This window comes from Protomyctophum parallelum, assembly GCF_964188405.1.
Source record: "Protomyctophum parallelum genome assembly, chromosome: 4".
NCBI classification, from domain to species: domain Eukaryota; kingdom Metazoa; phylum Chordata; class Actinopteri; order Myctophiformes; family Myctophidae; genus Protomyctophum; species Protomyctophum parallelum.
In genome coordinates, this window is record NC_139700.1 from 4,225,658 (window position 1) to 4,251,467 (window position 25,810).

The 25,810-nt window shown below is 42.3% G+C and overlaps 1 protein-coding gene across 2 annotated transcripts in view; it reads right to left on the reverse strand.

Moving 5' to 3' along the window:
- ckap5 (cytoskeleton associated protein 5) overlaps positions 1-23,651 on the reverse strand; it is a 43,674-nt gene extending 20,023 nt beyond the window's left edge. For both annotated transcript variants that reach the window (XM_083764170.1, XM_083764169.1), the window contains exons 1-24: positions 23,547-23,651; positions 20,812-20,911; positions 19,064-19,257; positions 15,514-15,720; positions 12,550-12,721; positions 12,328-12,463; positions 11,993-12,093; positions 11,403-11,516; positions 11,060-11,164; positions 10,606-10,695; positions 10,252-10,416; positions 9,263-9,391; positions 8,932-9,090; positions 8,643-8,747; positions 8,404-8,514; positions 7,335-7,427; positions 6,340-6,525; positions 5,731-5,825; positions 5,105-5,288; positions 4,596-4,765; positions 3,761-3,935; positions 3,238-3,351; positions 1,980-2,108; positions 278-472 (exon numbers count right to left, since the gene is read on the reverse strand). In XM_083764170.1, the coding sequence (XP_083620296.1) occupies positions 278-472; positions 1,980-2,108; positions 3,238-3,351; positions 3,761-3,935; positions 4,596-4,765; positions 5,105-5,288; positions 5,731-5,825; positions 6,340-6,525; positions 7,335-7,427; positions 8,404-8,514; positions 8,643-8,747; positions 8,932-9,090; positions 9,263-9,391; positions 10,252-10,416; positions 10,606-10,695; positions 11,060-11,164; positions 11,403-11,516; positions 11,993-12,093; positions 12,328-12,463; positions 12,550-12,721; positions 15,514-15,720; positions 19,064-19,257; positions 20,812-20,868 (3,186 nt within the window). In that variant the 5' untranslated portion in view covers positions 20,869-20,911; positions 23,547-23,651. The remainder of the gene's footprint in view (positions 1-277; positions 473-1,979; positions 2,109-3,237; positions 3,352-3,760; positions 3,936-4,595; positions 4,766-5,104; positions 5,289-5,730; positions 5,826-6,339; positions 6,526-7,334; positions 7,428-8,403; positions 8,515-8,642; positions 8,748-8,931; positions 9,091-9,262; positions 9,392-10,251; positions 10,417-10,605; positions 10,696-11,059; positions 11,165-11,402; positions 11,517-11,992; positions 12,094-12,327; positions 12,464-12,549; positions 12,722-15,513; positions 15,721-19,063; positions 19,258-20,811; positions 20,912-23,546) is intronic.
- Positions 23,652-25,810: the final 2,159 nt, after the last annotated feature.

Consider the following 25,810-nt stretch of genomic DNA (forward strand, 5'->3'; position numbering starts at 1 on the left):
AAGACGTGTATAGAATCTGGTCTCAGGTTTTAACCCATTCTGACCGGGCACCCATTTTGGTGTTGGCATCATGTTGTGCTTTAGCTATTGAAAAATAGCAGATCTACAAGCTCATATCGCACCACCGAGTGGCGCGATACGAGCTTGTAGGTCTGCTATTTTTGAAAAATCAAAGACACTTTTAGAATCTGATCTCAGGTCAGAATGGGTTAATAATGAAACTGTCAGGATGTAATAGACATTCTTAGAATCTGATCTCAGGTCAGAAGGTTAAGACCTTTAGCTTGGTCGCAGCCTTGGTCATCTTGTCGTAGCCCAGGTGCATCATGAAGATGGGCAGGGCGTCCTGAGCCTTCTTCCGAACGTCTCCGTTCCTGTCCTCCAGACAGGAGAAGAGGGGAGTCAGGCACAGCGTCAGGTCCCCTGGAACCGTCCTCAGGGTGGGCAGCGTCTCCGCCAGCCAGCCTAAGAGCTGAGGAATGACATGGAAATTACTTGGGGATATAAATTGCTTGGAAATTAAGTCAATAATAGTAAGTGCCTTACAGTAACTGACTGTGCTGTTCCGCAGCTTCCGCTTGGCTTATAATGCATTATTATTATTGCGAACGCAATGAGCACTAACTATGAGACCCTGCAGATCGTGTCTGTCTGTCTGTGTGTGTGTGTCTGTCACAGCACAGTCTCGCGATCGAGAAAGGCCGTCATAGGCAGACCTGTATCCCGAGAGAAGACAGACTATGCACCCACTGCACACTAAATGAAGTAGAAACCGAGCTACACTTCCTAACCATCTGTCCATTGTACCAAGACATCAGAGACACATACTTCCCACAGATTACAACCACACATGGAGATTTTGAAAACATGACCAATGACAAAAAACTCCCATATCTGCTGGGCGAAGTACAACAATGTGCAAACACAGCAGCAAGATTTGTGAGTTGCTGTGATAGGAGAAGGATATCAAATGGAACACAACCACCGTAAAGACTAATCATTGTGTATATGCCTGCACTATACCTACATCGAGTGATCTTGGTACATAGAAGTTGATCTATTGAAGAATCTGACAAAGTACATAATTTTTGTTTTGATTGTATTGCTGTACTGTTCTTTCTGCTTTGGCAATGTAAACGTATGTTTTCCCATGCCAATAAAGCCCTTTGAATTGAATTGAATTGTCTGTCTGTCTGTCTGTCCCGCTGTGACACCACCCGCCCGCCACCAGAGGGCGCAGCTGTAGCACACACACACACACAGTAGAAAACTTGAAAAAATTACTAACTAAAAAGAAAAAAAAAGTAAGTAATTTATTCTAATTGTTGTTATTGCAATTTACGAGCTGCGTTCGCTTCCCGCGTCTTACTTGTTATTATTGACCAGCACTTACAATACTTCACAAAACTTGTTATAAGTTGTCATACATGATTATAAATATTCTATGAAGCCCCATGAGCGCATCATCATCAATGCACTATAAATGCGATTATGATGCATTATAGACTTTATGCAAAGCGAAGCTTAATTAATGAATTAAGAAGTGACTGGTTAGTCGACCTCAGGGCTCTCGTTGATGATTTGGGAGTTCCGATATGTACAATGGTGCCAATTACAGACTGTAGTCGACCCAGGCAGGCTTGGGTAACGCCAACGTAAATTGCATTACAGTAGTCGAGTCGGGTTGAGGAGATAAAAGCACATTTATAAGACGTTACAGCAGACTTGACTCTTGCTAACAGCCTCAGCTGATAAATCTGTTTGACAAACTTAAAATCACTGTCCAATTTAACACCAAGGTTTGTGACCACCGGTTTAAAAAGATGGCTGCGGGGCAGAGACGAAATGTTTTTATAATCGTCATGGGGGCCCTGCCCCCCCCCAGACTCTACGTCACTGCTGCGGGGGCCCCGAATCCAGTGTGACTCTGGTATGGCTGCGGGGGCCCCAAATCCAGTGTGACTCTGGTATGCATGTACCTCCTGTCGTAGAAAGGGGTTCTCTCTCTTCATTTCCTCAGACATGTCTTCTCCCTCCAGCCAGTCCTTCATCCCCGTTTGCTCCACCCACGCCTTCAGCGTCGTCAAGGCAGCGGCCCTCACGTTGGCCTACAGAACAAGACAGAGGACGGTCCCTTTTTCATTCGCTTGCTCGGACTAATATTAATGTTTGGCTGTGAGAAAAGTACTCCACTGATTTTGTTCATACGAATCCATTATTCATTATGAAAAATACTGAGTATCAGTGACGCATCATGCTGTGCTGATGATTGCATCAGCAAGGAAAACATTGTCGGTACTATTTTGGCGCTGCAGTTTTATACTTAACAAAAATAAAATCACACTTGTGTGAAGTGAGCGGTAACTTTTATCATGATGATTCTAGATCAGCGGTTCCCAAACCTTTTTGGCCATGCACCCAGTTACCTCCCGGCCTAGCTGACACCCCCCCCCCCCCCCCCACATGGAATTATAAATTGCATAAGCTATATAGAGACATTTATTTCCTTTTTAACCACATATATGAACCTGAATAATATGGCAGGCTATATTCTGCATATACTTGCCATATATTGGCATAATATGTTAAAGGTTTCATGACATTAATTTTCATTTATTTGTACTTTTCGTTTTTCTTTTATGTTTTATGACCTCAATTACACCCCAAACAACCCCTGAACTTTGAACATTCAGTGGATATTCTGTGGTCTGGAGTTTTCTCTGGGATTTGGAAGCCTTTTGAGCTGCAATGAAAACAGGCAAAACTGTGAAAACGGTGACGTCACAGCCTGCAAATCCCATATATGTCAATGGGATTTGCCAGCAGATGTCACAAACAGCAGGAAAATCAGAGCACTTGTTTGAGCCAGAAAACCCCAGACCACAGAAAATCTACTGAATGTTAAAAGTTTAAGTTTGTTTAAATATTACAATAAAATAAAAAATAAAATCATAGCACCAGCATTATCCTTTTCATGTCGCGCACCCCCTAGAAGGCGCTCTCGCACCACACGGGGTGCATGCACCACAGTTTGGGAACCACTGATCTAGATGTATAGACCCACATGACGTCACCAGGAATGGAACACACACACGTTAGTCACAGGGGGCGGAGAAATAGATTAATGCAGTACATAGTCAGGTGCTGGAGCGGTTAGCACCACTCAAAAAGTGTGTGTGTGTGTGTGTGTGTGTGTGTCTCCCAGTGATGATAGGGATGTGTGTGTGTTGTTTGTACCTTGCTGTCTCCCAGCACAGTGATGATAGAGATTCCCAGGGGTTTAATATGCGGTTTGAGGCCAGGCCCCATTGCAGTAGCCATCTGCTGTAGAATGGACAGGGTCTGTTGAACCTGGAGAACGAGCACACACACACACACACACACACACACACACACACACACACGATTCAGAGACGTTGAGTCTATCAACCAGCCGTAAAATGTACTTAGTTATGTTCCACTTTTATCAAGTACTGTTCGAGTACAAATTTTAGGAACTTTTACGAGAAGAATGACAAGAAAGAGGGAGAGAGAGAAGGGGAGAGACATGCAGCAAAGGTCGACATGAACGGGACTCGAACACGTGACACGCCGTCAGGCCAGAGCCGATATGTGGCATGTCACGACCTCCTTAGGGGTCACTTCTGGAGGCATTCACTTGCCAAAAGAGTCATAACAAAAAACCTATGTGAGACACAAGAACCTGAACTGAACCCGCAGAGTGCCGATTCCTCGTTTAGTTGATTATAGAATAGCTTACCAGTATCTTATTAGAATCATTGAGACGTCCTTTCAGTGCCAGAGACAGGTCTCCTATGCTAGCTGTGATGAACTTGGCCTCCGAGATTATGGCTGAAGCCTCATCCAAACCCTCTTTGCGGATCTTCCAATTCTTATCCCCGATCTTAGTCACCAGGTCTGATGTGATCTTATCACTGGGAGAGAGAGAGAGAGAGAGAGAGAGAGGGACAGAGGGATAGTGGGTTAAATTAACGCCAATAAGTCCTTTCCATCTTTAAAAGGCATTACACAACAACAATCTGTGATCACCATCAACCACAGGTAGGCCAAACTTAGGCACGCACTCAGGGGAAATAGCTGATCTACAAGCTCAAGGAGGGGTGTTGAACGTATAGAGAGCGGATATTTTCTACAAAGAGATGGTGTATGGGGGAAGAAAGGATGGGGCCGCGGAAAGACCCCTGGAGGACCCCGGTCAATGAAGTATATACGGTTTAAGCCATTCTGAACGGGCACCCATTTTGGTGTCAGCATCATGTTATGCTTTAGCTATTGAAAAATAGCAGATCTACAAGCTCATATCGCGCCACCGAGTGGCGCGATACGAGCTTGTAGGTCTGCTATTTTTGAAAAATCGAAGAGCGACTGACATTTTTAGAATCTGATCTCAGTTCAGAATGGGTTCATCAGACCAGTGTGTGTCCGGCGGAAACCTCGTATGAATCTGATCTCAGGTCAGAATGGGTTAAGCGGTTAATGAGCAATTACAGCATGATGTACCCAGCCTCCGTTTCATTACTATCCATTGTGAATACAGAGGTGTAGATGGAACATGCTGAATGGATATTAGCTACCTGATGTCTGTTCTTGGCAGGAGATCCATGATATCCTTCACTCCTCCTCCTCCTCCTCCTCCGTCGTCCTCTCCTTCCTCCCCTTCCTCATCATCCTCCTCCTCCACTCCTCCTCCTCCTCCTCCCTTCTTGGTGCCTCTGATCGGGGCTGGGGGAGTCTGACCTTTCATCTGTGAATATCAACAGGAAAATGTCCAATCTGAGAATAGATTCCTTCACCAATGTGTTTGTAAAGGTGTCTAGTAAAGAAGTTCAGTTTCCCTAGGGGAATCTGTGACAGCTGCTGAAAGTTGGGCTACCGTTAATAATCTATACGCAGGCAAAATGTACACACTTTAAGAAGCATGTGAGGGGTCACAAACAAAACTAGTTTTTCACGATTCTGAATGCATTGCAAGCATTCGTTTTGCACGAAAAGCCGCAGGCTAAAAAACGGCCATAACATTCCAAGACTTGCGTCTATACACCTCTTCAGCTCAACACGAAGAAATCTACCGGCAAGTACAGACCTTCTCAAACTCTGTGTCTATTTGAGCCAGCAGTGCAGGCTTCTCGTCTTCAAAGAACATTCTCAGTGGAGCTCCCATGTAAAGGTACATGACCCCAAGGAGGGTGATGGCTCCTGTCCGCACAGCGGGGTTGGTAGCTCCCAGAGCCGTCTTCATGTTGTTGATGAACGCTTTGACATTGATGCTGGAGAGGAGAGATGAGATACTGTCAATAGATTTAGATGAGGAGAATGTGTAGACTATATTTATGTACATTCTCATATTTCTTTGAGAACTTGTGTCCATAATGACATGCCCAAAAGAGGGGATGCCAGGATTAACCCATTTTGGGGCGGGAACCCCTTTTGGTGTTTTAAACATTACGTTATAATTTAGCTATTTTTTGAAAAGTCGTGAAAATGTGGCGCAAATCTTTGAATATATATTTCAGAGCAAACATTTTTAACTAAAATATTGGCTTCTGGGGGGTCCCCGGAACTACATATTTTGAGATGGGGGTCCGTGGCCCAATATAGATAATTATGGGGGTTCTTTGACTTGAAAAAGGTTGAGCACAACTGACATAGAAACATAGGTTTTTCAGAAAACTATAAGGATTTAGAAGCCTGTTACAAGCGCCATTTTACCCAGCAAAGCCGAACTCCTTCACGGCCTCAGCCAGCCAGTTGAGTGCTTCGGCTTGGTTCTTAGGGTTCTTCTGGGCAAAGACCATCGACACCACCTGAAAGAAATCATACATACATCCTTTTTTATAGGGAGACAAAATGTACTTTATAGGTATGGGAACACCAATTCAGAAATCAAGTGAGTCCAATTCTTTTAAAGCCCGAAGGTGATCTATAATAATTCTTTCAGTGAAACCCTTATTTTGAAGGCCCACAGTTCCCAAAACATGAACCGGAAGTAAATGAACTACGTATAAAGTGAAGCGTGATTGTATCCATCCAAGAAATGCATTTTTGTAAATCTAATTACATTGAGGCGAACGGAGGCAGACTTTTCCCTTCCGGTTTAGTTCCGGTTGGATCGGTCTCCCAGGCAACCTGTCTAGCCATTCTTTGGCTATATGAATTTTATTCTGGCATCAGTTCCTGTTTGGTAATCATATGGGTAAAACGCCTGGATTCTTTTTTACACTGTTCTTATATTATTGACAAAATGTCTTCATGAGGACATGGCTTTGAACTGATGTTAGACTTTTTGGACTTTGGTACTCCATAGACATGCAGTCCAACCTGTTCAGCAGTCCATGGCAGGGAGCAGGCCTCTCCTATGGCGGTCAGGCCTATCTTGGCATTTCCTCCACATTTGACGTCTCCCACCTTGTCCACCAGTCCGTCCAACACCACGAAGGCAGAGGTCTTGGAGAATTTCCCTCTCTGGGCTATTAGGCCCACAATATGGAGTTTCATCTGCATCACCTGCACGAAGACAGAACAGGTCATCACCATCAAACGTCCTGCAAACCTTGTATCTCCAAAATTGCACTTTTTTTATTATTATTAATAATAGATAAACACTATTTACTCTTGTACAAATGCCATTTTTCACAACGTTTTTCAAATAGCTCTGCCTTGTTGGTCCTTTTTTCCATGAGATATATTTCTTGAATTCAATCATTTCCATCCAGTGTTCCTCTCTAGGAGGATCCATTTTCTTTCTTTTTTAGCCGCTATTGACAATATTCTGAACAGCCTGTCTTATTCTGCCCTAGTCCAAGATATAGACTACAGGGGTGACGAATGAGGTTATATCCCATCATTTTCAAAATGTCTGCATCTTCTCACACGACCAAAATATATGGGAGTGATCGGCACTCGAACACCCACACTGTCTCCAACAATATTGCTGCTCTCCCTTTTGTTTGGTGTAATAAAAGGACTACTTCTCTTTTAGCAGAGACATAGCAGCATGGAAACTAGGTTACATACATCTTATCTGGCACATGCTTCTTTGAATGCATGTCCACGTGGGGGAAAAGTCTAATATCTACAGTGCAAACAAATAAAGCACAAAAGGTTCTCTTTGTTCGCCAGGGAAATTATTGTCCTATAACGGGCTCCTGAATAATGGCTCCACCTACTGTACATACCAGCCAAGGTGAAAACTAACCAGCAGAAGACCATGTCATTTTGAAACCCAGAATGCCATCTGGTGTTGTCGCATGCGTTACCATGGCGACTGCAAAAGTGAGGGAGTGTGTGTTGCCATAGTGACAGTTGTCAGTTACCTGGAAGTTGGTCTCCTTCCAGCCTGGCTTCTTAGCCAGCATTTTGACTAAAGCCTGGCAGGGCATGTCAGCTTTATCCATAGTCTCCACCGCCTACACCACACAACAAAAACACACATCAACATTGATAGGATTCAAATGCAGCATAGATTCTTTCTTCTCATAGATCAACAATAACCATCTTTCTGAAACGTGTCAGACGGCACTGCAGCAGTAAACCCTTATCACTGTAGTTCTACAATGTGATGTAATCCAGTGGTTCTCAAAGTGGGGTCCGGGAACTGGGTCCTTGAGGGAGTTCCAGGGGGTCCCCAGCTAAATCATAGATAGTTATGAACCCGTATGCGTATCGAACTCAGAATGTGTACAAATTTGTACACTCTCAGAACATTGATTTATTAATATAAGTCGGGGTCCCAGTGATAGAAATGTCATTAAATGGGAAATGAAAATTAAATTAAATAAAAATGGTTGAGAATCACCGCTAGAGCCGCAAAGATCTTCTCTTATGGGGGTCCCCCTGGCATACCTTTTCAAATGGGGGGTCAACAGGCTGATAAGTGTCAATTTGAATACAAGAAGACCTGTTTTCCTCCCAGAATTTTCCCCAGTGAGGGGTGGGGGAGGCTGGACAGCAGACGGCTGGATTTTGAATTTCTCTAACTATAAACTTTCATGACAGCAGAACAGCCCAAGTACAAATATAATTTATGAAAAGCTACTACAGTGAAGTCTGTTCACAGAAGTTGTTGTAGGATATGTGGAGATTATCTGACGAGGTACCATTTGAGGGGGCAAAACCTTACATACACTAAATAATACTAAATTGTTTATAGGGTCAATATAAGTAATATAATATAGCCTTTCCACAGGAGTATCTTTTTATATTTTTCCAAAAAGAATACAAACAGCCAATAGCATATTACAAAGTTATCCCCCTCACTGGGGAAAATTCCGGGAGGAAAAACAGGCACGCACCGGGGTGAGTCTTCTTGTCCTTGACATGGCAAAAAGTCTGAGAAGCACTGATGTAATCTGACGTGAGGCAGTGAAACAAGGACTACATTACCCTCTGGAACTCCTCCATGCTGGCCAGTCTCTCCTTCCAGTTGCTAGAGTCCAGCTGCTGTAGACAGACCGCAGGGAGGACGGCCGCCGCCTTCTCCTCACACAGCTCCGGCTGAAAGCACGAACGGACACAACGACTCAGCTGGCAGGAATACAAATATCTTGCATGCCCCTTTGTGCACGGAACGTTTGTGGTCCAGCTAGTTTAGGGGGAAACCCCAGCATGCCTTGCACACTCACCGCCAGGTCCGCCTCGGCCACCTCTTTGGTCTCACATGCCTGTTTCTTGCCTTTCCCACTAGGGGCAGCAGCTGCTTTGCCTTTCTTAGGTGGACCGCCCGATGCCTGCAGATAGTCGTACACACGCACACGCACACACACGGATTGAATCAGTGTTGGAGGTACTTTTACTTTACTGAATTTACTTCTACTCCACTACATCTCGGTTCCAAATATTGTACTTTTAAACTCTTAAAACATCCATGAACCACTTCATTTCGGCCGTGTGAAAACGGTCTCCGGGTCTCACCTTGGGAGCAGCGGCGGCGGCGGGGACCTTCCTGGGAGGACCGGAGGCTTTGGGCGGAGCTTCTGCCGGGGGCGGGGCCTTGGCGGCAGCCTTCTTCTCTCCTCCTCCTCCAGACTTCTTCTGTCCTGGAAGCTCCACTTTATCAGCAGACTCCTTGATCTGTTACCATGGAAACAAAGAGACCGTTAGATTAAGATAAACGGCTCAGAGTTGAGTTTCCTCTCCTCCCTCCATCGTCATGTCATTGGTTTATCAAAATCAGACAAAATTCCATCTTTCACTCCTCCTAACATCCAACTTTATAAACGAATAAAACCCCTATAAACCTCACCTTATCCAGCTTGAGCTTATCCAGGTCGCTGAGGAAAGGGTTAACGGCCTTCTCGCCCACCACTTTCATGGCCGTGCCCAGAGCGTCAAAGGCAGCGTCCCGGACCTCTGGAGCAGAGTCATTCACTTGCTGAAGCAGGTGAAAAAAGGAGACATTCAGAGGGGAGGAAAATGGGAAAAGGAAAGCCAAGAAAGCATTATCTATGATTTAGAGACCAGTGGTTCCCAAACACTGGGGCGACTTGGGACCCATTTATAGGTCGCTTTATTTTTGGTTCCCTACATTTTGGTTTTCATTATTAAAGGTATATTCAGTGATTTCACTCAAAAAACCTTAGGTTTCGTTTTTTGGCTGTGGGACCCAGCCTTTCGTCCAATCAGGATAGAGTCAAAAACGAAACCTAAGGTTTAACCCAGGGGTTAACTGGGGACAGGGAGGAACTCCTTCTATGGCCAGCACACTCTATAGTAGGGAGGATTATCACAACAAAACAAAAAAATAAGTGATATTTGAATTAAGTGAAATCACTGAATATACCTTTAATATTATTTCAAATACATTTAAAAAAAAACATTCCCAAAAAAGCAAAGATTTTCATGAATTAAAACAATTCAATGATTTTTTTTTCCAGGAATTTAATAGAAAGAAAATCTGAGAAATTCCATAAATTAGAAAACGAATGTTTCTCTTGAATGTTTGTCTTTTGGGTCGCGGACTAGAAAGTTTGGGAACCACTGATTTTGACTTTTAAATGATTTTCAGTTAATTTGACTCTCCAGTGGGATGTCCATGATAGTTTGGAGGGGAAGTCTGAGGAATAGCTCGTTGATCGAAAGGTCACATCATTGCATTAAATAAAATCCTCTTAATGGGAGCCATTTGTTTGTGCAGATGGCTTTGCTCTAATCTACTACCGTCTCGTGTACCTTGAGAAAGGCAGCACAGAAAGGTTTGAGAACGCTCTTCTAATCTACTACAGTCTCGTGTACCTTGAGAAAGGCAGCACAGAAAGGTTTGAGAATGCTCTTGGGCAGCGTGGCCTGCGTGCAGTGTCGAAAAGCTCTGGCCAGGAAGAGAGAGGCCTGCTGCTTAATGGAAGGGTTCTTGTTGTCCATAACTCCCAGGACGTCCTCAGAGATGTTCTGGAGATTGGTCTGGAAGATGAGAGCAACAACAACCATTAGTCCATGCATCCATTAATCCACCCATGCCACTTAACAGTATCGACTTCAGTTTCTAGAGGAGATGATCTGGAGGGATCGATCGTGGCAAAGACTCCCTGTGTCAGATTGTGGATGGTCAGGGCCCTGAAAGCACACAGAGAACCATGTGTTTATGCTTACAGTAAGGAAGACTGCGTCAATGGCCTCTTGCAGGGCCTGCACCACCAGGGGTTTCTTCTCCTTGAACTTCTCAAGAATTGTCGGCACAATCTGAGAACATAAATAAGAGTTAGTTTGAAGCAATTGTTGTTGGGTAGTTGGGTACACATCATAATCTGCTAATTTTTTATGCCACAGAGATACCCATGCCACGACCTGCTTCTTTTGTTTATTTAAAAAAAATCTAATTCTGGATGATAAGAAAGAGAATGAACAGCGCAATGTCTTGTGTGGCTCTGTACTATTGACAATAGCTGCCAGAGTTATTGCATTTTCAATACAGGAATTCTAAAGAGCAGAGCTACTTGACAATGGTGGGTTATAGTTTGAAAACTAGCATCATTACTAGCATATTTCATGTTTCCCTCAAGAAGCTAAATAAACAATATTTAGCAGCTATGTCAATTTGACTTACAAGTCCTGCATATGTTCCAAACTTCTTCCTGAGCCCTGAAGCCAGCGCTGCCACACACTTGGCTGCCAGCGTCACAAGCATCACATTGGCATCTTTGCCAACCACCTAGCACACAAGGTCAACCAGTTAGTTGTGGAGGAAAGTCTCAGTGCAGTAAGTTAAGTTTCAGCAATTCAGCAGTCTGCTTCATTTGCACTATGATGCAGTTACATTTCACTCCACAGATCGATACCTTTACACAGGGAGAGTTTAACTTTTCGAGCCAGCCATCAAATGCTCTATTGGGGAGATTTAAAGAGCATGCCGATATTTATGCATCAATTGTTGTAAAACAGATCAGTACCTTCTTCAGTGCTCTGACCAGGTCTCCATATTCTCCATTCTCCAGTTTAGGATTCTTGGTTAGAATTTCCACAGCTTCGAGGGCTTCCTTCCTCTCCTGCCATTTCTTAGCTTCCTGTAGAGACAAAGACAAGACTGAGATCACACTCAAAACTCTATTAAACATATCTGAACCTACCTGAATAATTATGTCAATGTTAGCTATGTGTCATTGCATGTTAGGTTATGGACAATCAATTGTTTCTCCAGAGCCCATTTTTCAGATAGATTCTTCAAATCAATCGTTGCATTAAAATGAAATATTGACTATAACTGTGCAATGATATGTGCTGTGTCGGCCGGGACTCAGGGGGGAATCCCCATCTTGTGCATAGTTTCATGCCGTACTGAAATTAACAAAATTGAATGGTGTCCTCGAATATCAAACAAACCACATTATGCATTGGGATATGGACAGCAGCAATGCCAAGTATGCAATTCCCACAAGTCACAGTAAGTATGCTAAACATGACCGCATAGTCCTTTATTCATCCTATATCGTACCGATATTCAATATAGATAAGTTCATTTCAAACAGCTGGATAACCATACTATTTTATCGTAGAAGTCTTTGGGGAGCTTGGAGAGGATTTCTACTGGCTCCAGCAGATCGTAGGCGTCCACCACCACTGCTGCTTCCTCATCGTCCTCATCTGGTATAGGAGAGGAGAGAGCAGAGGAGAGAGTGGGGAGGAGAACTGTGACATCAGACTGACAAGTCTTGTAATCAGCTAATGGGCCAGATGGCCTGAAACCTTTGGCCATAAACTGAAGTGATACTGTAGTTTAGCTGGCTAATCACAACACCATCCTCATCCCCTGGAGTATGATATTTGAACAAATAACTATTTCATTTTATTTTATTGTTTCTTTCTTGTTAAACCTACCATCATCACACTCATCTCCTCCTTGGACTTGTTGCTGTTCAAATTTGGCCTTCATGTCTTGCTGAGAGCGGAGGAATCTCGACTGTTTTGGAGCGGAGGGAGGCAACTTCGCCCATTCTTCTTCCAAATCCTTCAACTAGGGGGACAGAAAATAAATGTTAAGTTAACTAGACCAATAACACATTTTATCTCAAATATATAAAGTGCAAGTGCGTCTCCAACCTGAACAGAGTTGATGCCCGCCAGTGCAGGTCTCAGTGCATCTCTGATCCACTTGTAAACCTCCACGGCCAGCAGCTTGGCTTCGTCTCTCACTGCCTTCTCTCTGGATTCAAACTGTTTGGGCAAGACCTTCACCACTGGCTTCAGCGTCACTATCTTGGATCCAAACTCACTGGAGGGAAGACAACCATCACAGGTGGTAAGTCATTTACAATACTCCAGAGTGGAGGTGTGTACAGAGTACAGACAGCCAGGTTTAATACCATGTTCATCTTCACCGTTTGGCCGCCAGGATTAATTAAAGAATGATTACTATATGCCAGGATATCCCCCCCGTTCAACCCTTATTTTGAAGATCCAAAACACTGCGACCGGATGTTGGGTCATGTTGGGTGTGTGTTGTGTCGACCGGATGTTGATCTCTCGCTGGACGATGAGAAGTACAGGCCGGCGCCGTTACAGCGACTGCTATGCTCTGTGCAATAAGCCTCGTTTTTTTTTTTTTTTTTTTTTTGCGGCTTACGCCTTTTATTGATTTTTGAAGGGACAGACAGTAGGCTGACAGGAAGACAGGAAGGGATGACATGCAGTAAAGGCCGTGTCGGGCTCGGGAGTCGAACCCGCGGCACACTGCGACTGGATTACCAGTCAGGTGCCCAGACCGTTACGCCACGGCCTGGGCCATAAGCCTCGTTTTGACTAGAAATGCCACCTGGGACGGGGATTTGGATAAAAGTGACTGAACGCGTGCGCACACACGTGCGGGTGCACACGCAAATCAAGATGGCGCAGTCCAGTGTAAGATAATAGCTGTTACAAAAAATCCAGTTTTTTGAAATAAATATTTTCACGACTTTTCAAAACAGCTAATGAGAGTAGCATTTAGAGTAGATCGTATTAAAACATTTATACAACTGAATATACGTAACTTACATTTATTGGCGTTTGCAGAGACTAATGATTAACGTAGGTTACGTTTTTCTGCGGGGAAAGTATTAATGATAAGTTTTGTAAAAATCAGCGCCGTGATTGGCAGAGCATTGCATAACGGGTGTGCCACAGGAGACACCCATTATACTGTATATAAGTGGCAGATAGAGGGGGGGGGGGAGACAGTAGGGGGAGAGAGAGATGGAGAGATAGAGAAGGGGGAGAGAGAGAGAGGGAGCCGAGAGAGGTAGGGATTGGGTATGTCATATCCCCGAACGGGTATGGACTAGTATAAGATAATATTATGGTAATTCCTACTTTGAGTATATACACTACATAGTAGGGATGTCAGTAACGGATAGTTTCCCAACCGGTTACCCGTTAGGATTAACCGGTTCATTAACGGATAGTGGTTGATTTTTTTCTTTTTTTAATAGGCTACCCCAAATGTAATATGCATGTATAGCAGGCTACATAATTAAAGTTGGTAGACGAATGGCATACATTTATTTATGCTCCTTTTATAAAAGACAAACAAAAAAGCAACATTTAACAATATAAATAAATTGTTGTAGGCTTCTGGCTTAATCATCAATAAACAACGCATCGCATCTGCATGATGCATGCATCTGCGCGTCTACAGTACAGAGGTCCGCCGGTTCTAGTCCAACAAAACATAAATAAATCCAGTCCAGATCCGAGCAACCTATACCTATAAAGCCACTGGACGCATGGGCTAAGCCTTTTTTTATTATTAACCCATTCTGAACGGGCACCCATTTTGGTGTCGGCATCATGTTATGCTTTAGCTATTTAAAAATAGCAGATCTACAAGCTCGTATCGCGCCACCGAGTGGCGCGCTACGAGCTTGTAGGTCTGCTATTTTAGAAAAATCGAAGAACGACTGACATTTTTAGAATCTCATCTCAGGTCAGAATGGGTTCATCAGACCAGCGTGTGTCCAGTGGAAACCTCGTATGAATCTGATCTCAGGTCAGAATGGGTTAAGGAAGATCAGCATGCATGTCACCGTGTTCCGTTTGTTGACTTTTCGCTGACGAGAAAACCCTCAAACATCGATAGCTAACTTTTGATAGCCGTAAGCCGTGCCAGTGTGGAGACGGATAGGAGGAGAAGGAGGAGGAAGCGGCAGCGGCGGCTGTAAACGTTCTCCCTCCAGGCCAAATGGCCAATAATGGATTTAATAATGTAGGTCTCTGCATTGATACGGTCGACATGTGTTCATCTCGTCTCGCTGTCACTCGCTTACATTTTGACTACCGCAAAGCTACCGTTGTAACTTGTAGCCAACTAGCCATTGAAGTACAACAGAGAACGGGGACATTGAGGGGGCAGAAAACAGAGCCTGAGCGCTGTTCATGCAGCCTGGAGTGCGACAAGCTGGGCGGCGCAAATAGCAATTTTAGGCATGTGTGCAACATGACAACTGTTTTAAAGTATTGTACAGTGACAACTACAGTCTCTGTAATGTTTATGTTGTACTATTACTAAAAACGATCTAAAATAAAGGGATTTAAGATCAGAACACGCATTTATTATTATGCAAATTAACCGTTAAAGCTGATAAAAATATCCGGATGTTTCTTAACGGTCGGCTAACCGGTTAACCGGTTAACCCCTGACATCCCTACTACATAGAATAGAACATAATAATAGTCTATAACACATACCGGTACTATAATACACAAAAGGGTGTTATATACCGTACCATGATTATATCACGGCTACAGGTGTCGTCTTAAAAGCCAGTAGCTAAGCCTTATCAGTGATATTAATGCTTTTAGAACAGTTGATAGTGATTATTACAGCAACCAAATTTAAAACAAAAGCATTATGGTTGCCAACTAAAACCTCTCATGCATCAGCATGACAATGATTTATCGATTTGTGACTATACACAGCATCAGAACTATGGGGAGGTTTCCAATGAAGACAGTGTTATAATACTAAAGTATGTAGCAGTTACAGTGACAGACAGATTATACCATATTATTAGTAGTCGTTGGACTAACCTGAGAGCCTTTGTCAGTGTCACAATGCAGGCCACAATTATCTTAGGGTTCTTGTTTTCCAAGCCTTTGAGCAGCTCATCTTGAACCACTTCCGCTTTCTCCATCTCTATGTACATCATGCAGATGTCCATGCCCAGGTCCTTAGCCCGCTGCTTGGGTTGGTTGAACACCTTACTCACCACACCCGACACCACCTCTCCTGACGTCCTGCAATGGAAAAGACATCAAAACGTCATGATAGACCAGTGTCAATTTGACAACATATACTGTATAATATCGCATAGGGCACCCGTACTATGAACATCCAACTCAGGTCTTAGGATTTGCTTTTGTTAAATCCTTGGGGGACAATTATCTCACTTGCTGTCCCGAGGTTAACAAGAATATAATTAATTCAACATTGAACCAATGTTTTGTCACAATTGGAAGGGAATGTTGTCCCCATAGAGATGAAACCGTAGAGCAGACCTGTCATTTGTCCCAAACCTGTAATAGTACCATAGCGGTAGCCTGCCATGCTACGAGAGTCCGGTTCCGCACTTGCTGAAATTGGGACCTATGGTGAAAGTTTAAATTGTACTTATAATCCTTGTATTATTCAGTAGCTTTGTGTTAATTCAATGTCAAGAATGAACAGAAAATGGTTGAATTATGGTTATAGGATACCAGACCGGTGCCCGGCCGTAGAGTCGGTAACGATGGAAGTTGGAGATCCATGGCCCACCGGTTCTCGAGTTACGTGCATTACAGACGCACCGAGACGTGGTGCATTTATAGATGGATGTTCTAATCTCTTTCTCTGCGTGTGTCTCCTATGGCAGGCTGAAGGGTGCACGTGTGGTTGGTATACCCGTTATCAAAAACTATATTGTTGCTGCCCACTGCTGATGTCAACTCAACTGTAAAGAGTACATACAGTAGGTAAGATTGGTTATCCCATTTTTAATTACCTAATGTTGCAACTAATGTTCTATATCTATACCCTCCTAGGATTGTCAACAGTATCGATAATTTGAGACTGCATGTTTAAAATAATATAGAAAGCCATTAAAAAAAAGAAAGAAACCTAAATTACTTTTACAACCCAAGGCATAACAGATTAAACAACAGGGAAGACAAATCCACTAATAACAGACAAGTGGCACATGACGCATGACTAAACACTGGTGGCAGAGGCATGGACTGCTGCAACCGCCAGTGGATATAAACAAAGAAAACCATCCAGAGTTGGCAAGCCATGATGGTTCATCGAGTCCATAGCTAAACCGCAGATGCAAGGAAATCCAAGCCCTTGGCAAAAGGTGGTTCAGAATGGTGGCGACAACCCTAACCCAGAGAGAACAGACTTGTGACAGCAATGTTGCATTAATAAGTGTAATAGGTTGTTGTCATTAATGAAAATGCAAGCGGCTTACGATGCTGAGATTTCAGCAAGCTGAAATAAACAGCTATTGTTTATCTCAGAGGAGCATGACTGTTAGCTGGTCAGCTTGCGCATTGTTCAGTTAACATTACAGACACGAGTCAAGTGACTGACTTGTGTATCCAAAATAACATAACATCATCTCAGTCACCAACAAGCAATTTGTTTAAAGCATTAAATTAAATACTCCATCAGGACATGCAGGGGGGGGGGGGGGGGGGGGGGAGGAAACATGTCACAGTTAACGTGTCACAGTTCTTGTCAGCACGTGACACCATTCATTGTGTGACAGAGTATACATTAGGCATTATTGTCCCACATTACAAAAGAACGCTCTAACAGGCAGTAGCCAGACAATTGCAAGATAACTGGGCCTTGTGCGAACTGGGCCTTGTGCAAAATGCATCAAGTTGACTGATCTAACAGGAAAACCTATTGGGCCCGACTTTGAGCGCATTAATCAGATTACAAATTTGTGCATGTTATTAGTAAAAAAAAATCTAGGATTGTGATTGTGTACATTATAGAATCGCTTCCATTTTTAATGTAATTAAGATCAATGCTTTATGTAACGGGGCCTTTGAGCATTTGCCGATACATGGAGCACGGTTGACTGCATTTATGCTCAAAAATATAATATCTGGAAAAATCTACATTGATCATGGCATTGTTCCAATTTCAATTAATTCATACAAGCAGCATACCACATCAGGGTATCCTTTTAATTGTCTAAAAGAAATCGAATTAATGCAGTCGCTTTATTCCTGCCTGTCGCATACTGTACATGTGACACAATAAGACTCTTAAACATAGACCATTAACAGCATACAGTAGTACCTGGCTGCTCCTCTTAAATAACCATTAGACAAATATCAGGTTACTCTGTCTGTACATGAGGAGAACTCTACCGCATCCGATAGACCAGAAAGAGAGAAAGAGCAAGAAGAGACGGAGTTTTACTGAAAAGACAAGACAAGACGTCATGGTCATCTATCATTTATTGGAGCTGGGATGTAACACTATCTTTTATATCCACAAGACAATAGTCTTAACCCATTCTGACCTGAGATCAGATTCATACGAGGTTTCCGCCGGACACACACTGGTCCTGATGAACCCATTCTGACCTGAGATCAGATTCTAAAAAAGTCAGTCGCTCTTCGATTTTTCAAAAATAGCAGACCTACAAGCTCGTATCGCGCCACTCGGTGGCGCGATATGAGCTTGTAGATCTGCTATTTTTCAATAGCTAAAGCATAACATGATGCCGACACCAAAATGGGTGCCCGGTCAGAATGGGTTAAGGAAGGGTGTCGTCAGGATTTTATTGATTTCGGTTGCAATTTTTATTAACCAAAAGCATCCGTGCCTATAAACAAATTCTGCATCAATAATTGTCAACTTTAAGAAATGTAATCAATATTACCCTCTCATACAGTTATTCTATGACAACACAATGGAAAGCAAGCCGCTTGCTGTATGCTTTTTATAGGTGAAATACTGGACACTTTAATGATTAGAATTGTATTGATAACGTGTCTATTTCACTACCCGTCATGTGTGCGTTCTCTGTGGCCTCATTCACACGTTTCAAACACCAAACAAACTCAAATGTTTGGTCAAACCATATACGACTCCCATTGGAAAAGCATTGTGGTGGCCAAAAGAAACGACCAAACATTTGCTTGATTTGTGTTCGATACGTGTGAATGAGGCCTGACTAAGCCAACCACTGCATTAATAACGAGCTCAGGATGGAATATGGGAAATGGACCAGATACATGTTCATCACATGACAATAGAGAGATAGTGTATACACTGTATACCGATTTGCATATGCACGAGTAATGTAATGAAGTGTTTAGCAAAAATCGGCCTTATGGTGGCGCTAAAACAGGCCGTTCTGAGGAATTTGGGGCAGAGGTTAATCATTGACATCCAGGGAGTGTGTGTGCACAGTTTGGCATCAGCCGGGCCAACGGTGCCGAAGATCCGTCCTGTACACGGACGGACACACAGTGCAAAACATACTCTCCTGCTCTCCCCATGCCTTCGGCCTGGTGGAGACAATATCAGGTAATTACTGTAGCGTAGGCTATATGCCATTAATACCATCCATTTACTTACTTGCCAGCTGAATGTGCACGCTCTATGAATGCCAGAGCAGCTTCCAGACCTTTGAGTTGGGCCACAGCATTAGATTCTGTGACAAACTTCTTAATTAGTCCCAAGTACTTCCCCCATTCGGGACTTTTCTCATCATCAATCCTCTGAAAGAGCTTCAGGGCTTCTTCATATCCATTGAGGCGGGCTTTCCAGACCTGTTTAAGGAATGTGAGAGGGAGAAATTAAACACAAACCGTTTAAGTTGGGACTGGTCGTTATTTGGGACACACACCAAATGTTGGTGTCCAAATAGAACAAATGCGGAAGTAGAATGTTCTACCGGAGCAACTAACATTGAAATGAATAGCGGGGGGCGGGGCTGTCGCTCCAGTCCTCCCTCTATCCTTTATGACTTCATAACAACGCAGAAGTCTGCACCCAGACCACACTCTGCAACCATAGAGACTTATATAATCACCACAGCGCGGAGCGTAGGGCCTGATGATAACACCGGCTAATGTCATGAGCTAACTGGAAAGCAGGAAAAAAGACAACGGAGACAGTGCTTGTTTCACCTGACATTTAAATATGTCATAATTTCTTGTTTTTTTTCTTCCTTTCTTGTGACCCCTCCTCATAGAGTGGGGGAAAATGTATTCCCTCCACCCCCAACCACCATATTATTTATATTCACACCAACAGTAGGAGCAGAAAGTATTTAGGCGAAATGGCGAATAGCACCGGCTGTTGGGGGCTCATTTGGTTCAATTATAGTCAACATAATATGCCATTGCAGTTTTAACTTTTTCAACTAAAGATCTAAATATTAATCTGGCAGCTAGGGGATACATTCCTGGTAGAACTCAACAGATCTACAAGCTAACAACACGTTGCCAAGTGACGCGTTAGCTTATAGATCTGTTCTTTTTGCATGCGCACAAATATGAGATACCAACTTGCAAGTGGGGTCGCCAGACTCGCCATACAGGGTAAACTTAATGTAGATAGGGGAGTAAAACATGTATGAAAAACAAAAATAAATTAAACACAAAATTCAACAATTAAAGTTGTATGATAATTTAAAAAAAACATGCCCCCCTCAAACACTCAATATATATGTTATCAAGCTTTGACAAATAACGACCAGTCCCTTAGCTCTTCCAATTTGTACTTGGGAAGGTAGAGCGATGTGACCTATATTCATAATTGGCTGCATCTCAAAAGACGTCATACTGGATCTCAAACCCCCCCTCCCCCCCCCCCCCCCCGTCTGATTTGACAACGGCAAAGAGATTCGACAGCAGGCAATTTGTTGTTGTTGGGTTTCACCTTTTAAAATCTTTAAATGTCAGACATGGCTATACTGCATTATTAAAAAGTACACTGTAGTCAGACAACCATTAGACATTTAGGAGTCCGACATCTGCTGAACCCACTCGTCCAATCATGCATGCACATAGTGTTCAAGCACAGAGTGTCACTGGCAGACTCCAGGTTCACATTCATGTTTAGTCCCAGTCCCACATTCATTTATAGTTCTGTATGTTTTACGTAAAGCTGCATTGTCATGAAGTCACAGTATAGTACCTTTAAAATGAAGCATGACATGACAGTCACACAACTCTGTTTAGTCACACCTTCTCACAGTCCACATATCCACTCCCATTCTATTTGCATGCTCACACAGGTTAAGCACACTATATCAGACCTACTGTACTCTATACATGTTTTGGTATTATATAGGAAATACTCCAAAGTGACGCGCTCACCTTGTGTTCACATTTCTGGTCGATAGAAAGCTTCATCCACTCGCTGTCGTCCGCCATGGTGGCCAATCTGGGGGCGGCCTTCCCCTCAGGAACTTAACAACTGGGATGACATCAACAGTAGAATAATTAGATGAGAGCCGCCGCCATAAGCCATTACATTGTAACTTAAGAACCACTCCAAGGCTCACCATCATAATAACATACAGCACTCTTGGTGCTTTTCATCACAGCTAACTTTTATCCAGAAAGTAGCCGACTATCTTTACCATATTTAGCTGCCACCAAGAAAGAAGGATAAACAAAAGCAGCATATTTGCCAACTATATAGCAACTTATATGGAAACTGACATACAACCCCTGGTCCCGGGGCTGTGGTGATCGCATAAAATTAAGTCTTCACTCAATAGTGCATATTCACTAATGGAACATTTTAATAAATCCAGGGCAGGCTTAATAATAATCAGTGCATAATGCATGCACTTGTCTTGCACATGAAGTTGAACGTTTCTTGTCATATCTCTAAATCATTAATACATAAGTATATTCAACCTAAATCTGGTTTTCAGATGAGCACTAACTGAGTGAAAACATGTCTATGTCTATGATGAGGCTTTGCCCTAAGTCAAACCAGTTTTCAGTGTGCTGCTCATCTGAAACAGATATTTTTTTTGTTTTCAGTGTTTTCATGGCTATGCTTCAAAGAACACAATGTCAGGGGAACTACTGGCAGTGCAGGAGTTCTTCTGAGAAGAAGTTCTGAGACCACCCATCAGAAGTTCTGAATGACGTCGTCAATTTGAAGTGATATCATCACCCTGACCCCCACTTTCCGGAAGGAGCATGTATTGTCTTTAACCCTACAAAAACATGATTTTGGTTGCGGGTCTTTAAACTTAGGAACAGCACAAAACAAAAGTCGTTGTCCCCATTTCTATTAAAGTCCATGGTGCTGAAATGAAATGTGGATAAACGGCATGTATTGTAAATCATAAAGCAGTAATGACATTTGTAACTGTACAGGTTCATTGGAATGTCCACGCATCATACAGATGTCATATTTGGTTTTATTTTAAGGTGATACTCCTCTTGATAGTCACCAAGACACCGTGAAAACTATAATAAAGAAACAAAGACATTTTGTTCAGGTTTTTGAGTCCATAGTCCATACACAAGGAAACAGAGTCCTTAGTTAGAGAGAGTCCACACATGTGAGTCCAACTTGTCAATAAAGTCTGCAGTTCCACATTTACAGAAATATACAACACACCACAATAAAGAAGAACACATAATAAAGAATATATGTACCGTGTGCGCCTTTGAACCATGTGCAGATGAACTATAATTGTCTGTCTCTCTGACGTTCCCAAAACATCGACTTCTCTCCAGGAACTCAGTTCAACCTCTGACCCTTACTGATAGGTGACGTCATGTGAATGATGTGACACTTTGATCATGTGACTCCCTTGCTTAGGGTGCATTTTTACCTTTTGAATAACCTTTTTAACCCAAGTATGATCATAACCAAAACCATATTTTATAATTTAAGTTTATACCTGAAACCACTGTCTCTCGTTCTGGGACAGTTACAACATTCCAGATTCCAACATAACAAATTACATAACTTTGATGTCATAGTCTTACTTTGTCATCACTTTCTCTCTGTCGCACTCTCTCTCACACACACCTCACACACCCACCCCAACCCTACAATTGTGCCTTTAGAAAATCTCATCGACGTCACATCCAGACAACAATTTGGGTCTGCAATTAGGAGTCAAACACTTGCTTCAGTGTTCAGTGCTTCACATTTTACAGCCTGGGAGCCACATGGTTATATTTTGCATCTCAACCCGAGACCCTAGCTTGACCTTCAAAACATACAAATGTCTGTAAAACAACGATCCTGCTTAAGAAATGTACCCGATTGTCTAAGACAGCTGATGTGTCACAATCTGTATTCTGTACAGACGGCGTGGAATGGATAGCCTTGCACCTGCAGCTGTATTAGAAATACAAAATGAACCCCCACAATTAAAGATTTAAAATGTGCAATACTAAAAATCCACTATACTTTAGAAGAGGTGTCAAATACATGCGCACAACACTATGCAAGCACATCCAAACAGTAATGTACTCCATCAGCCATACAGTTACACTATATTAAACTAGGTTAACGTTCATATTTACCTGCGTGTATCTCAACCTCTATACTATGTAGGCCAATTGTGCCAAGAGTATGACATTCCTATTCCGATCACGTGAGTTGATCAGATGAGCACTAACTGAGCACACTGGCCTCAACTTCGTGCTAGTTAACCCGCACTAGTTATAGTTAACCTAGCGTTAGCCGCAGCTAGCAACACAGGCCCATGATGTGTGCAGGTTCAATCCGCCCAACTGCCCAAGAGAACGCCTCAATATTTAATAAGAATACAATAAAATAAATCTTCAAGCTCAGGTTGGTGACAGACGATGGCAGAAATGGGGACAATGGCGACGCTAAGAAGTTCAAGTGCACGAAAATCAGAGACGGTATCGCGTTTGCATCATTCAAAAGGCAGCTAACATTTAGCTTAGAATGGGTTTAGCGTTAGCTTTCTAACAACACAAACACACCCAGCGAGGCCTGCCTGACACACAACGCAGCACTACAATTAACCACCAACCCGCGTATCACACAGAGCCGAGGAAATCCCACAAAAGGATAATTTATATTCCAGGTTTGTTTTGTTTACCTGCGTGCGTATCTGCAGCTAGAGAGTCGATGCTGTCAGTGTTTAGATGGCGGTGGTGTTCATCATTCTCTCCAACCGTCACCACCTCCCGAGCCGAGATATGTCTGGTCTGAAACGCCTCCAAGGGCGGAGAGGCGGAGGAAAACTGCGCGTTCCAAAAACAACGGATCTACAAGCGGACGACGCGAGGCGTCGCGGCGAGTTGTGAGCTTGTAGATCTGCTCACTTTTTTTTACCACCGTACTACTGAAGGGGCGGTGGATTTGTGTGTGCGTGTGTGTGTGGTTGATAGATCGTTTGTATACTTTGCAAATAGTACTACACAGTGGCACTTCCATAATTTGTGGTCCTGTATAATATTCGTCCTGTGTATTCATACTGTACACGTCTTTCCTTTTTTCTATAACCGTGACGGTGTATATGAAGATTTTTTTTGCATAGAAGTCAGAATTTATATTTGTATAATTGTATGTCTGATGAAGTATATTAAATTTAGTATGAAGTATATTTATATATTTGTATTTGCTAGATCTATCTCACACACAATTAAATACTGTATTAATCTAATAATATTTAGTTTTCATGTTTTATAAGGATTTATAAACCTTCCAAAAACATGAAGGTATTTAAATACAAAATGTGGTTCCTGATTTGTAAAATAGCTGGAATGGATACGATTGATATAATGATAATATATGTTTGCTAAATTAAGCAAGACAAGAAGGCAGGAAAGAGGAACGATTCAGCTGAAGCTGCGTTTCTATGGGGATCTTTCTTGAAACACACACTGTTTCCATGGAGCCCACCATCTGCAGGGACATCCTCCCTCTCCTCCTGGTTCCCCCAGACTCTTGCCCCATTTGAGGGCTTTGTTTCTTCTTTCTAAGGTTGAGAACACTTTTTGTACTGACATGTAAAAAGTTCTGAGTTGTAGAGAAGGAGAAAATAAAGAACATTTTGGGTTAAAGATTCAATTTTAAACACTCTGCGGGAATGTCAGTTTCCTAAACCCAAGTGAGAGATGGATTTGCAAATGTCGTCATAAATAAAATTTAAATCACAAAGAATATAATTTTTGGTTGAGACCAAATGTGCTCGATACTCGTTTTATTTTCTGTTTGGGTATGGTTTCATGCCTTTCTCATTTCTTTTTTTAAAGAAAATTTACAAGACAATTGCATTATATTATTCATACCTTTTTATTTTGTACCTAAACGTAAAGCATTTTTTTGTTGAAACTGTAAAATAATTTGTCTGGTAATGGGGCCAGGGCCTGGCAATTGTAATCTAGTGTTGTATCATTTTTCAAGATGTGTTCTGGGAAGGATACTCCTCCTTTCCTCTTGTGTGTGTATGACGAGCACTTGGATGTATTGAAATAGGACAGTTTATGTACACACACAGGCATGTATGCGGGCGCACATGAAGACACTGACAAAACCCTCAGTCACTCAAAAAGAATTGCAGTTCTGACCGGTTTCACAAATAAAAGAACAAGGACTATAACCTACAGGCCTGGAAATCAGAAAATCTGTCTTTCGGCTGTGGAAAGTTCTTGCTTTGATAATAAATAAAAGGTTTGTCATCCATTGTTTTTGTCTTACAAGTGTAAAGAGTGAGCGAGACGGCAGCCCCCTAAGCTGAGATGGAATGATGATGACTGACTGCTTATTTGTAGGCCGCAGTGCCACACATTGGATGTCGTCCTATGCTCTCATTCTCAAGTACTGCACTTGTCAAATTTATACTTCAATGTAGGATACTGTCGCTCACTGAAAATAACAGTCATCGTGAGGGAAATATTTTGCAACAAAGTATAAATGCGGCTTTCGGGAGTTACTTTTTCTCCTATTGTAAATCAATTCAAGTTATTGAAAATATTATAAATATAAGGAAGAGAGAATGAAATTACTATATAAACTTGTTAAAGACTAATTTCTTACTTATGTACCATATTGTTAAACTGTGCAACATATTAGTTACTCAATTATTTTAACTGTCTATATATCTATATAACTTAGTGAGCCAAAGATCTGAGGAAGATAACTTTAACAAACACTTGTAAGATCATGGCTATTTCAAATAGCCATGTTTTGATGGTATCGAAGTGCTATAAACACAATTTAAATATAAAATGGAATTTAAACAGTTTTAATCTAATATAGACTACAGTAATGTCATTGTCACATGTCAGACCATAGGGAAGTCTGTTTCTAGTCCTTAAACTTGAGCAAAAACAAAACTTGAGTGTTGCTGTAGAGAAT